We start from the raw sequence: 14119 nt of genomic DNA, 5'->3' as shown, positions 1-14119 counted from the left end.
GACTACTTGAGTGACTTTTTCACGGTTGAGGTCTTTGAGTGCTATAAGTTGCTCTTATTCTTAAATAAATTTTTTTGCTAATATAAAAGCGATTGTGAGCGAATCAAAGGCATTGCAGCTTAGTCGTTAAGATGTCAGCTTGAGATCCTGGAGGTGCGTATTTTGAACTCATGTGGTGTTGTATTTTTGAAGCCATGAAACATTTCTAAGCTACGCCCCATTTAAATTAAATTGCCCCGCCTATCGTTTGAGAGCAATTTATCCGACGCTACTCGGTTTATGTTTGGGATTTTTCATTGGGAGTTTTGAGCAATTTACGATAAAATTGTCACCATGATATACAATTCAAAGCTAAGCTCAAGTTTGAGCGCATACTCTAACTGACAATGAACAGCATGCGAGCAGTTAATCTTTTCATCTCTCGGCTCTCAATTTTTAGTCTGTTATTGTCCTATTCAAAAATTAGCTTAATTTACCAAGTAAAGAGGTAGGTTATCTTTCTATCAAACATACGAATAACCAACATTCATGCTCTTGTTTCAGCCTGAATCGATATCGTCAGTAAGACTTCCTCTGAGGGAAGACAGATTTCGTTTCAGATATGGTCTGATTTTGAATGGTGTAGATGAAAATGACGCTGAGTCAACTGGAGAAAAGAGATGAAGTGAAGCGGCTGCTTCAGAATAACCTCTTCTCTCCCACAAATGAGAGGCTCAACGGTGTGATTGCTCTGCCTGAGGAGAGCAAGAAGAGGAAAAGTGTATTCTTCTGCATCACAGGTTGCTTAATACCCAATGAATGAATGCATGCACTTTGATATTTTCGTTTAATAATCGGATCTATTCTGCCCCCCCCCCCCCCCTAAGTGTTTTTATGACCCCCAATTATAAATTGTGTTGTTATATAGCATGTTATTTCGAAAATATCAATTTGCATTGGGTAAATTAATATGTAACCGTTTTGTTACAAAGTATTTAATTGGCTAGCGATGCCAATATTTGAGGGTAAATTTTGATGGACTAGCTGGTTTATGCTTCCTTGCTAGTACCATCATTGTTGATTGATCCGCAACCTGGTGATTATGGTTTTCTCGTTTTATAATTTATTTTACCTCAAAAGTTTGCTCTCAACTTGTTTGTTGTGCAGCTTTCTGATTGAGGTCAAATGATTAAAGCTGTGTAAAACGCCAAAATATTTATATTTTGGTACCATAGCAACAAACACTTTTTTTTCGCTGCGTCTATTTAAGAGCACAATAAATTTAAATTTGTTCAAAATTTCTTTTTTGTTGTTTTGTTGGTCAAGTCTTTTATCCGTGCGATAGAAATAATGGTAATAATTGAGTGTATGAGTGTAGCGTATTCTTAGTTGGAAAAGCGTAACGATCCTTTTATTCTCCCTCTTTTTCAAAAGGGATATTTGTTCCGACCCCTCTTGAGGGGGGAAGAACTATATACTCAACTGGGTTTTTTTTTTGTTCAGACAATTTTGGCCGATCGATATATTCATCGTAGAGAGTTGTGAGTCTTATCATTAAAAAGCCCACCCAGCGTAGAATATGGAATTAAAAAGATTTTTTTAATTTCGATTTCTATAGAGCGATTTAACGAGGTTTAAATTTTTGTGAATATTGAAATTGATTTGCGTTATTTTCATTCACATTTTCCGGAAGATTTATCGAAAATTTAGTCAATTTTGTTAAAATATAGTAAAACTCTTAACAATAGTGTTGTTGACTTGATTTTCAAAGACCAAAAAGTCGTAATGTTGACTATTTGATGTATTTTTTGGCTAAAATTTTGGGTAAATATTTCAAAGTGCAGTCCTACGTCCTACTTCCACTTCCATTGAGAGTGCTCTGGAATTATCGTTTGACCGTTTTTTGCTAACTTATCTCTGATTATCAAAAACGCAGCATTTATTTTTGATTTTGTCACTAACAAAAAATCTATCTATAACATTCGAAACATATCTATAAGTGTTCTTAGTGGACGAACAGCAATAGCGAGGCCGGTTTCGGTCCAATCTTGGACTGCTACAATCCAAAAATAGTTTGGATTGTAATCAGTCGTTTTTTTTTAAATCGATCTTTTTTATGTTAGCTAAAGAACAGAACAATTCAAATCGAAACCCACTGGTGATAGGTACAATTGGCTTCCTAAGCCATTCCAAATTAATGTATCTAGTTTTTTTACTCGAAAGCTTGTGTTTTTGACTTCTAAAATTATTTAAATAAATAAGGGCTTTTTGAACTTCGCCCTTATTTTTCTCTTAAGTTGGTCAACTTGTAGCTTGGTGTCAGCAACGAAATAATGCTTCTTCTTTCTACTGAAATAAAATTTAATTTTTATTGCGGTTTTACGCGTTAAGGTATGATTTTCTGGCCTTGATTCTACCAGATTTCACAAAACTTTTTTGACTTTTAGGCATTTGACTATTTTTCACGCCTTTTTTCTTTTTTTTTCAAATTGTGGCATTTTTGAAAGTTCACAGAACACATTGCTGGCGTTCAAGATAAGGCACAGTTAAAAAATTCAAAAACTTGACAGGTACAGATTATGATTTGAACGGTTCGACACCGCTTTCTCGAAGAATCTAATTGAGTTTTTTTTCTTTTGTCTTTAACTGTCGTTTTCACTTTGTCTTTTAGTCGTATGAAATTGCATGGAGCATGACACGTCTCACTGGCTTTTTATGAAGGATTAGATGAGCCTATAATTTAATATGAGTACATAGTTGATGGCTTTCATGACTGAAAACATTTGTTCAATAAGAAACACTTTCTAACTTCGCCTTTTTGTTTTTTTGTGCGTTTTCATTGCATAATCTCGTTAAATAAAGATCACATATGACGTTTCTGGCGTTGAGAGAAGGCGAAAGTGTACAAAATATAAAATTTTAAAGAATTCGTTATGACAGTACTGGCTTCGTCACGGGTTTTTCGCAAAAAAATGTAAATTATTTTTTGATTTTTGTCTTTTTTTGACGTTTTTGTACACGTAAGACATATTCTGAATAGCTTTAGATCTCAAGGGTTTCGTTCGGACAAGTAAACGAACCTACTTAATTATTTCATGTTGTAGCTAATGGCTTTCAAGAATTTGAAAATAATTGTTTTCGAAAAACACAAAAGTATTTCTTAATTTTACCCCTTTTTTTCGATTTTTGTCATTTTTTTTACCTAGTCTCCTTAATGAGAGGTCACATACCACATTATTGGCATTCGAAGAAGGCGCAAACGAACATGTTTTGATGGGTTGAAAATGGCTTTACGGCTTCGACGGCCTTTTCTCGCAAGTTTCATTTGATTTTTGTTGTCTATTTGTCGTTCTTTTTGTAGCTGCAAGGAAAATTGAATTGAGACAGTTCCTAATGCCCTCCTATATAGGCATCGGTGACAATGAAACGTTTGGATAATTTCAGTTGATATCTAATCTTTTTACTTGCTTTGAAGTCAATTGTTGTTTTAAATATAAGCGAATTTAATAACTTGTAAGCGAGCCTTATTACGGACTGTCCCATATCTTGACTACTAAAGTTTTTCTTGCTGAGTTTTTGTTTTATCTGACGCTATCTGGACTTTTTTATTAAGTTTTTTCAAAAATGGACAAATTTTTGGATTTAATTAATGTTTGTTGTTGTTGTTTGATTTTGTTGTTCGTCTAGCCTCGTTTTCTTAATAATGGCATATCTCATCAATCTAATGCGGCATTTTGTACTCCACTGAAGTATTTGCGTTGGAGTTGATATTCATAAACAAAATTTTTGAATACTTGAATTTTTGGGGTTTTCTGTCTGTTCTCATGTGGATGAGCGGAGTCGGAACTTTATGTGCGAACGCACATTACCGCGCCTCCTTGTCTTGACTATATTTAAAACGAAAGATTTGATCAATATAAAGCAATAATAATGTTTCTACGGAAACGCGTATTGTGTTCAACGCAGTAAATTAAATTCAGCAAGCTATGTCATCTAGTAGAAAGGGAAAATTCATAGCTAACAGTTGTTCAAGTGGCGCTCAGAATAATATTAGCTTTTGTGGATAATTTAAAAATCTTACATTAATGTTGATGCGTGTGTGAGTAGAGAGGAGAGGGAGAACAGTTTTTTAGGTACCAAATGGGGAGGTTGTTCAAAAGATCAAGCGTCAGACACAAACAAAGATTGTTCTGGATCTACTGTGGTCTCCAGATTTTCTGCCCGTTTTCGGTCTTGGTGCTTATTCTCAAGCAAAAAGTTTTCTACTTGCTGTTCATCCGTGCTCAGGATATATGAGAAATTTTAGCAAATATAATCATAATTTTGTTGACAGTAGTCGGAAATGTTTGCTTAAATTATGCGTGCATTACGCAAGCACCAATTTGAAACTAAGAATAACATTAGCAAGTTGTTTTTGCGCTACAATGTTATCAAATGGCATCCTTTTATATTTGTGTTCTTCAAAAATTTCAGAATAAATGGCGAGGGTCTTGTCATTTGACCTCACTATAGGGCAACAGATTTCTCAATTCCCAATTGCATAGGTATTTTACCCGATTTCTGGGAAGCATGCTGAACAATTTTTGCCTGATATGCATCTTTGTTTTAAAAATTTTTCTCATGCTTAATCACCGTACTGTTCAATTGTATAATATATTTTTTTTTAGAAATTATATTGCTGATTTCATTCGGCCTTGTTAAGAATTTTAATTCCAATTGGTTGCCTTCTTTTAAGTCCCTTGTTATTGCTAGATTTAGCATTTCTACAGGCTATAAATTTTTCTTAGTTAGTATTTGAAGCGATCTGAAGCAGTACCGGGGTCTATATGCCGCGGTAAATTCCTAGCAATGCGTACTACTTTTGTCGGTCATTTAGCGCTTGCAAAAATGTTATTTCGCTTCGCTTTAATATCCTATTGTTAAATCTTCGATCATGCTATCTTTTATAATACCTGTGTGCTAGGAGACACACACGTGCAATAAAACTGTGAAACACCAAATCATAATGTTGATTTTTTAGATGTAATTCAATGATTAGGAAATTGATGACTTCTTCTAGGTAGCAAAGGAAGATTTGTAACGCAAATCTCACGAAACATCTGAACTGTTGCAAGTAATAACAGTGGGTCAAGGGCACCCAGGCATATCGTTCCAAAAGGAACTTGATTACTAGGGTCTTTTTTGAAACACCACCAATGCTGGCGTCAGTAGAGCAAGCTGATTAGTTTGCTTCTCTGACGTCCAGCCAAATCACCACCAACACCACACATTCAATATTAACTAAAGCGAAACACTGGACAATCTACACAACTTATTTCTTTCGTAACAGGCAGTGATGGGTTGCTTCTACATTTTGATACGTCGGTATCATTAAAATCTAAAAATTCAGAAATTATTTGTATATTCTCCGAACCATTTTTAAATACCAACCTGCAGCTAATGGTTACTTACCTCACTTTAATGTTTCAGCTTCGTACCATCATTTCTGATATTTTTTGGATCAGATATTGTAGTTTGTTGTTTCTAAAACGATTCTATGGTTGAGTAAAAAAAAGGCGGTTTGAACTGACTCTATTCTTTATGGCTTTGCGTGTATGTTTTTCTTCTTGTACCGATTTAGATACCTGCTGTTTCTAAGGTTGCGTATTTTTGAAAAAATTTAAGTTCAAATTCTCTAGCCATTGAAATTTTTGTTAAGGTTAAGGCGTTACTTCCCTTTTGCCTGAGAAACATTGAATTGATTGTGGTTGTTTTTTAGTGAGATTTTGTTCAAAACAGTTTCAGTAAATATTTAATGGATCGATTTCTTTTCGAAAAGGCTATAAATTTTAATGCGTGAACTCTACCTAATTTTTTGGTGTCAGAATTTAGCGAAAGAGGGGTAGGAACTTCTTGTGCGACCACATTACCTAGCCTCCTTGTTTGGGTCACAAGAGTTTTTTTTATGCGTCCTAAAAATGATTCCTAGCTCCGTCGTAATACCCAGTTCTCATTTCTTATTAGAATAATTTCTTGCGTTTGTAGCATCCTGTTACGTGGTTTTTAGATCCAATGAATTTTTGTGGAAAATTCTTATATACCTGTTCGAAACCCCATTGTTTAGCATGCTCATTTATGAGTTAGTTTCTTATTGGGGTGAAATAAACTGGATGTGTAAAACGTCAATGTATCTACTATTTTGGTACCATAGCATCAAACAAATTTTATTAAGAATTTAATTCAGAAAGTAAACGTACATCGTCTGTACTGACTTACATTTCATGACAATTAAATGCCTAAAACTAGAACCAAGAAAATTTTGATGTTTGATCATTTTCTTATCATTTTTGTCTTATGAAGAGGATCTTTATGAAGGAAAAACCTGGCCTGTTGTTACCAAACCTTACCTTTTCTGGCCTATATAAAAGTGGATGATTTTGATTTGTTTTCTGGGAGTTATTTGTTCGCTTGATATTTTTCAGCGTCGACCAACCATGCGAGTGGTGCGACTGGGGTTAAGTTGGTGAAGGTTGGAGTGGAAGAAAGCAAGTCGTCCCATTCGAACAGCGGAGGATTTGAGATCAAACGCAAAGAGGACATTCTGCTCTCTTCTGTGCTCAATGTTAACGGAAAGCCAATGGTAATCTTAATGGCCATATTTTTTTATTTTGAGATTTTTTAATAAGATTTGATACAGAAAAACAAAACACTGTTTCTTACGGCGAATGTAATAAATCCTTACGTCAATTTAAAAGTTTGATGAAAACGTCTATTTAGTTTTTGGAGTTGTTTCCGTTACTCTCAATTAACAAATTTTTTAATTTCGTTCGGTTGTCTGAACAAACTACGGAGATGTGACTGTCCAGTACTGTTTATGCATACTATTACAAAATATATTAAGATATCAATTATGAGGTGGTAACTATCTATTGGGGAAGGAGGCTTATAGGAGTTTAAAATAGGGTTTACTGTATATTGATAAAATGAAATTAAAGTTTAGGTGAAGTTCCTTGAAAATCATAATTTTTTTATGGTATTGAGCAAGTTTAACCTCATAAAAGGTCGCTTCCAACTTATTTGTGTAGCTTTCGGAATGAGGTTACATAATTTAAGCTGTGTAAAACGCCTAAGTATGTATACTTTGGTACCATAGCAGCAAACACTTCGGAGAACATGGTTGTCAAATATAAAGCTCATTGTAAATAAGATGCAATCAAAGTTAGAACTTAACAATAACTTTGCGTTTTGACTCTTTGAATTTTTCTTTTTGAAGAGGATTTTGTTTCAAGGAGAAATCTGTTGTTCGCTACTCTCAAGAAAAAAAAACTTGGCTCACAATTAAAATGAGCAGCTGCTGCTGAAAAACACTTGACTATTATATCTCAGAAAATTAGCTTCATTCCTAATTTTGTTCTTAAAAATTAGGGAAGAAAGATCTGATTAATTACATATCATTAAAAATTCATTAAGATGGATGCAAAATCGATTGAAAAGAAAGCGATCAGCAACGACTTTGCGCTTTGCTTTTCATCAATTTTAGCTGAAATGGAGACTTTCAAACGAAAAATAACTACTTTGAATTTTTAAAAAATTGATTTCAATTTTCTTGAATTTAACTTTGGTTTTGCCACATTGAAGGACATTTTCAATCGATTGAAAACGCATATAATGTCAAATATCCAGGTACGGCGTTTAATGACACTTGGGTTGTTAAATCTGTAAATATGCGGGAACGCACCCGCAATTTGTTTTCAACAAAGGTATCTAAAATGTTTTCCCTAATGTTCTCGGATCTATTCTGTTTCGGCCCCCCAGTGTTTTTTATGAACCCCAGTTACAAATTATTTGTTGTTATATAGCACGTTACTATGTAAGAAAAAAGCACGTGCGCCTAGTGGGTCATAAAATATTTATGCTCACTAAGCTGGGGGGGGGGGGACAGAATAGATCCATGTTCTCAAATATGCAAGTGACACTCGTGCAGAAAAAGAGACCCACAACTGTTTTAGCAAAACATTGGTCAATATCTGGGATTCCTTCTTCTGCTTAAGCGTTTGAAACTCTCCTTCTGGGGCACATAAAGACATATTATCCGAAACGAACTATTGAATGAAATGCTGTTAGGCTTTCAGAGCAGTATGCCGTTTGAATTAACAATAGCTCTTTTAGAGTCTTTTCTTAAATACAAAACGCAAACTGTCTGAACAGAACGCAAACTGTGAAGGTCGTTTTGAAATATTCGGCTGAAATTGGCGTTAACCGTAGTGTCCCTCAGGGCATTTTTCTATGGCAACTGTCTCTTCTTTCATATGTCAATGATTTTATGGAAAAATAGAGGTTGACTTCGATATTGTCCAATTTGTTGATAGTTATCTTTGCAAACCGAAAAAAAAATGAAAATGTTTCAAAAGACAGATACATACTTGAGCAAAAACTGACTGACATGGAATGCGGCTAAAGCGCATCAAACATGTTTGTCCATAGGAAAAGAAAATGAACAAGTGATCCAACTTAAAGGAAGTCCTATGAAACCTTCACAAAGCTGCGGATATCTCGGAATTCAACTTGATACAAGCTGGACTTTCGAATTTTAACGGCATTTTGAGCCGATTGTCAACAGCTGGTCGTTTGCTAAATCTTATTAGGGATCCAATACCTTTCAAGATGAGACTACTAGTTTTGAAGTTGATTTTGTCGCATCTCTCGTTCGATGGATTTTTTTGACAGTCGAAATGTGTCCGCTAAAGAATTACAGCGCATAAATGGTCTGATTAACTGGGTATGAAAGTCTGCTAATTGCGGCAAAAATGCGACCATTGTCGAGATCCGCTGATCAACTCAAGAATTCTTTCGACTAGACTGTTGCTTTCTAATGCGGTTAATGAAGCTCATAAATATCGCTGACAGCACAACGCCTAGTTTCAGCACAAATACTGAGAAAAAGTGCTTAAGCCAATGGGGTCTAAAATGAAATAGCATTCAGAAATGGAGCAAACTACCACGCGATCTCAGTGTAGCGACGAACAGTTTTAAACGTTGGTTAAGAATTTTTGTTGAATCAGAACTGGCAGCTAATCTGAAATCTAGGATCTTTCACGACAAGTAGGATCTTCCACGACCTAGTTTTAGCGACAATAAAAGTGAGGAAATAAGTTTTGCTTAAATATAGTATTTTTGTTTTTATAATATTTAAATATAATGAGTTTATTAGAGAACATAATCCTTCCTATATATCAAACGCGTGAGCTCTAAGATAGGACAAAACTTTTGCATGTTTAAGGGGCCTCTCGAAGCGCATGTTTAAGAGCCGCATTAAGCAGCGTGGTTAAGCGAACATTTTTAGAGAGGTCAATGACTTAAAAGGCTCAAAGTAGATGTGTGAGAACCGAACCTGGGACAAAAGACTGTTAGTCAGGTGCAGTTACCTCGAGGCTAAGAGGGCTTGAAAATATGCTCGCCCAGAGCGAGGAATTACTTTCCTGGGGGTACTACGTGTTTTTTGAATGCTCCCGAACTAAGTTTGAAGTTCTTATTGTAAACGTGTGATTTTCTGCAAAGTTTTAGCTTTAATGATTCTGCGCTATTCCAGAACACTCTTCGTTTTCAACTGTTTTTCACGCTTTACTTCTTGATTTTTTTTTATCTCAAATACTCTCAATCTGAAATATGTTTATTGATACGACAGAAGAGATTGTGAGAGACGGTGGTATGTAGACGTTATAGCGCAGTTGGTAAGATGGAGGACTGCTATTCTGAGGGTCGAGGGTTCGAACCCGTGTCGGGTACCCTCCCCTTTTGTAGACATAGAAATTTCTAATCAACTTCATGCCGGCTGTTGTTCGAGAGCACTTCTTGCGACGCTGAGTTGGTTTATGTTCCTGTGTGTGTTTGGCGGATGAAAATGCTTGTCCTATTTATCAAATGCGTGAGCACTAAAATGGGACAAAATTTTTGAATGTTTAAGGGGCCTCTCGAAGCGCATGTTTAAGAGCCTCATTAAGCAGCGTGGTTAAGCGAACATTTTTAGAGAGGTCAATGACTTAAAAGGCTCAAAGTAGATAAGTGAGAACCGAACCTGGGACAAAGACTGTTAGTCAGGTGCAGTTACCACGAGGCGAAGAGGGCTTGAAAGTAGGCTCGCCCTGAGGGAGGATTTACTGTCCTGCGTACTACGTACTTTTTAAATGCTTTCGAACTAAGTTTGAAGTTCTTATTGTAAACGTGTGTTTTTCTGCAAAGTTTTAACTTTATTTATTCTGCGCTATTCCAGAACACTCTTAGTTTTCAACTAAGTTTTTCAGGCTTTACTTTTTGATTTTTGTGTGATCTCAAATGCTCTTAATCTGAAATGTTTATTGAGAAAAATAAAAGCGATTGTGAGAAAGGGTTGCTTGTAGTAATTATAGCGCAGTTGGTAAGATGAAGGACTGCTTTTCTGAGTGTTGAGGGTTCGAACGTTTGGCGGGTACCTACCTTTTTGTAGAATTGAAAATTTCTAATCAACACCATGTAATGCGAGTTGGTTTATGTTCCCGTGTGTGTATGTTTGGGGGATGAAAAATTGCAATTAATTTCTCTTTGTACGAATTCTTCTTTCCGTTCTTTTCTTCCGTAAAACATTGCTTTCGTAAACCACTGGGATTTTCCGGTTAGTATTGTTGCCCCTAAACAAATTTTGGAGCAATCATTTCTCTTACTCTTTCTTACTTTCTTTCTCTCTCTCTCTCTCTCTCTCTCCCTTTCTTTGTTTTCTCTGTTTCTCTCTCCCTCCCTCTCTCTCTCTCTCTCTCTCTCTCTTGCTCTCTCTCTGTGTGTGTGTGTGTGTGTGTGTGTGTGTGTGTGTGTGTGTTTCGTCCTCTCTCTTCCTCAAGAAAACCAGTTGAGCAGATAGTCAGCCCAAGAAACGGGAGGTCAAAACAGAATACACCAAGAGCTTCAAACAGACTGAATTGGAAAAATCAAACAGCTTTCTCTGTCTTCCATAGGATAACCACAGGTTGAGTTGTTTTATAGCTGTTGATTTGCAGTTCTATGGCCATTATCTATAAAATTGCTATGAAACTAAGTTTTGAGCAGTTTTAGTCGTATTGTCTAATCTTCCTTCATTATATTAAACATCAGTCGCAATTGAGCACAATCGTTAACATTGCTCCTATCGTATCATGTTTTAGGGGTCCTTAACCATGCAACCTAGCGCATAATAAATGCGTTTTGTACGCTCTTTGCTATCATATTTAAGCTCATATGCAATTTTTTTGCGCTCATTAAGCGTGCGGTATAGCAAAAACAAGCGAGTCGCAAACGCCACTGTTCAGAAATTTGCTGTAGAAAGAGCAAAGGACACGTGCAATACGCATAGTTAGCGTAGGTGGTGAGACCTATGGCTGTTAAACGAGGGGAATGGGTTCGAGCCCGAGTCGGTGCGAAACAGAAACCTTAACTTCTTTTAAACCTCTTGTTCGTGTAAATGATTTTCTTGTTATCGTTTTGCGGGCCTGCTAGTATTTTTTAAGCATCTTGTGTTTCCTGATTGTACTTTTTTGCAATAAAAAGATAGTAAAATTTAATTGGAACTTATATACAGTTCAAGCAAAGGTAGTTTTGGTCCAAAGAATCTTCTGTATATCTTGATTTTCCAAGGGTATACCCTGATTTTTGTTTAATCTGACTTATCTGCATCAAAATTGATGTTAAGTTGCAGCATTTTCTATTAGAAGAATACTTCCTAATTTATGGCCTTGAGCACATTTTACCTCATAAAAGGTCGCTTCCAACTTATTGTTGTGTAGCTTTCGGAATGGGGTTACATAATTTAAGCTGTGTAAAACGCCTAAGTATGTATACTTTGGTACCATAGCAGCAAACACTTCGGGGAACATTTAATTTAAGTCATCAACATTGCCTGGACAAAAATTGTTTGTCGAATTCAAGACTCAAGGTAAATTAGAGGCAATCAAAGTCAAAATATTACAGTAACCCGAGTGTGTTTTGATTGAACTCTTTTGAACTATTCATTTTTGATAACGCAAGTTGATATTTTTGTCTGAAAAATATAGTATTGGAAAAGTTTTATATGCACATTTATACTGTATAAACAAATCTGAGTTTAATTTATGGACATTCCAAGTCTATTGCTCTGAATGTGTTTAAACTTTCCTACTTTATCTCTGCATTTCAATAATTATAGTTTCTTCGGCAAGTTAATATCTCAGATCATTGATTATCATGATCACGTATTGGATATATATTCATGTTAATACTGGAAAGAGCAATTTTTTAAATATCTTTGTGTAGGTGGGCGATGCAACCATTGCTGGCTTTACCTTATCAATAAGACCTAGAGGCAGTGGGGGACAGAATTTCGTGCTGAATACTGGCGACTGGTTAAGTGGCACTGCTTCAACAGCCACGAGTTACACCAAAGCTTTTCTGACCCTAGACACGGCAGCACTGTCGGGCGGAGGAAGTGGATCTGGAGGCGGAATGGGCAGACCCACCCACTTGACTGTCACCTGTGCCTCAAGAGAGGATCGAGATTACTTTCTAACTGTTATGCACAAGGTAAATAGCACAATATACAACATTGATAGTACATCTTTATTGAATTCCTTTCCGGAACTGATGAACAATTATCGAGCTTGCAGCTTTTGATTGGATGATAAATATAGAAAATGAAAAAAATGCATGCTGTAAAATTTCATAAAATGACTTCTTGTCACCAGCACACTACTCTGCAGTTGGCTCTATAAAGCAACTTAGAATGCAATTAGCAGAAATCAGTGCAGTATCTCCCGTACCCCGCACAAGGAAAAACTTTGCAAAAGACAGACAAAATTCACAGTACCACAATGAGATAACAACACTTTGCAAAAGGAGAGCTTTTAATATGTGCATACCGATCAGCTGTTTATGTGGCACTGAAATTCTTTGTAATGGAATATTATCCATTTTTTTTATTCCAGCGGCTTAGATCTTTACTGACCGTGTCGTTGAATCTTTGGCTAGATTCTGCGGTATAAAACTCATTATATCCTTGATGTCATTTATAAAACTTTTCAAATTATTTTGGTGCCTACAATTTTTTGTAAGCCCGGACAATTTTCCACGAATGGCGGCAAATTATCAAATTTATCCAAAAATGATAAAATTTGATTTATCTGCGGAAATGTATTTGAGGTATTTGCGGAAATTTGAGGATGGATTTTTCGGAATTTTAGGATGGAATAAAACTAATCGTCAGCAAACAATTTTTATTTGTGAAAGATAAGCAACTGTTTGTTTAGATGTCACTGAGGTACCTCCCGGATAATATGAAAATTCAGTTTATCAACGTTGAGCCAGGACTTCTAATGGGTAAGCTAGCCATTTTTGCTAATTTATCAGCTGCTCGTACAATATTGTATTAAGCGTTGGGTAACAACGTTTCCATTACACATTTGAAAAGGTTTAAGAAATTGAAATAAAAAATTGAAATATAAATTGAAAGTATTCGCACGAAGCATTGAGTTTGTTCTATTCCAAAATTTTGTGCGACTCCAAGGTTTTTGTCTGTTCGAAGCCAGAAAACGAAGTTGTGTGATGAATGTTGAACTATTATTATTGATTTGATTTCGAACGTCTCTGTACTAGATTACATAATAAGTGATGTCACGTTTATGCATTTAACCTTTCACTCGCTGTCAAAATAATGTTTTTTTTTCATTCGCTCTGTTTTACAAGTGCTTTTTTTTCGTTTCAGAGACAAATTTGAACGACTCTTTCGACACCAACTTGACTGATTCTGCCACAACTCCAGGCGATGGAGGAGATTCTAACCTAGAAGCTCTTTCTGGAGTGCCAAGTGGCGATGATGTTCATGCGCGAGAATTGGATGACCTCCAACAAGTTCTAATGGAGAGCAACATGTCCTGCATTGACGCTGAGATGTTGGTCGCCCAATTGAGCCAGAATCTGAACTCCCTTGATGGGGTAATTTGTTGTAATGGACATAAATAATGTTATGTAAATTGTTGTAGTAGTCATAAATAATCATGTAACCACCCCTTCCTCTCCAGTACGTTCTGCATCAGTACGTTCTCCTCCCCAGTTACAGAGCACATGCGCCATTATAATAATAATAATAATAAATTGTTTTCAAGTAAGTTAGCATTGCTGTACAAAC

The 14119-nt window shown here is 35.9% G+C and overlaps 1 protein-coding gene across 3 annotated transcripts in view; it reads left to right on the top strand.

Annotated features, from left to right (window-relative positions):
* The first annotated feature begins 573 nt into the window (after positions 1-573).
* LOC142336443 (exocyst complex component 1-like) overlaps positions 574-14119 on the top strand; it is a 58010-nt gene continuing 44464 nt past the window's right edge. For all 3 annotated transcript variants that reach the window (XM_075385281.1, XM_075385283.1, XM_075385280.1), the window contains exons 1-5: positions 574-779; positions 6441-6598; positions 12253-12519; positions 13242-13311; positions 13697-13926. In XM_075385281.1, the coding sequence (XP_075241396.1) occupies positions 626-779; positions 6441-6598; positions 12253-12519; positions 13242-13311; positions 13697-13926 (879 nt within the window). In that variant the 5' untranslated portion in view covers positions 574-625. The remainder of the gene's footprint in view (positions 780-6440; positions 6599-12252; positions 12520-13241; positions 13312-13696; positions 13927-14119) is intronic.

This window comes from Convolutriloba macropyga, chromosome 3 (assembly GCF_964194025.1).
Source record: "Convolutriloba macropyga chromosome 3, txConMacr16.3, whole genome shotgun sequence".
Lineage (NCBI taxonomy): Eukaryota > Metazoa > Xenacoelomorpha > Acoela > Convolutidae > Convolutriloba > Convolutriloba macropyga.
The sequence above is the reverse complement of the archived record's forward strand: the minus strand, read 5'-3'. Positions and strand labels throughout refer to the sequence as shown.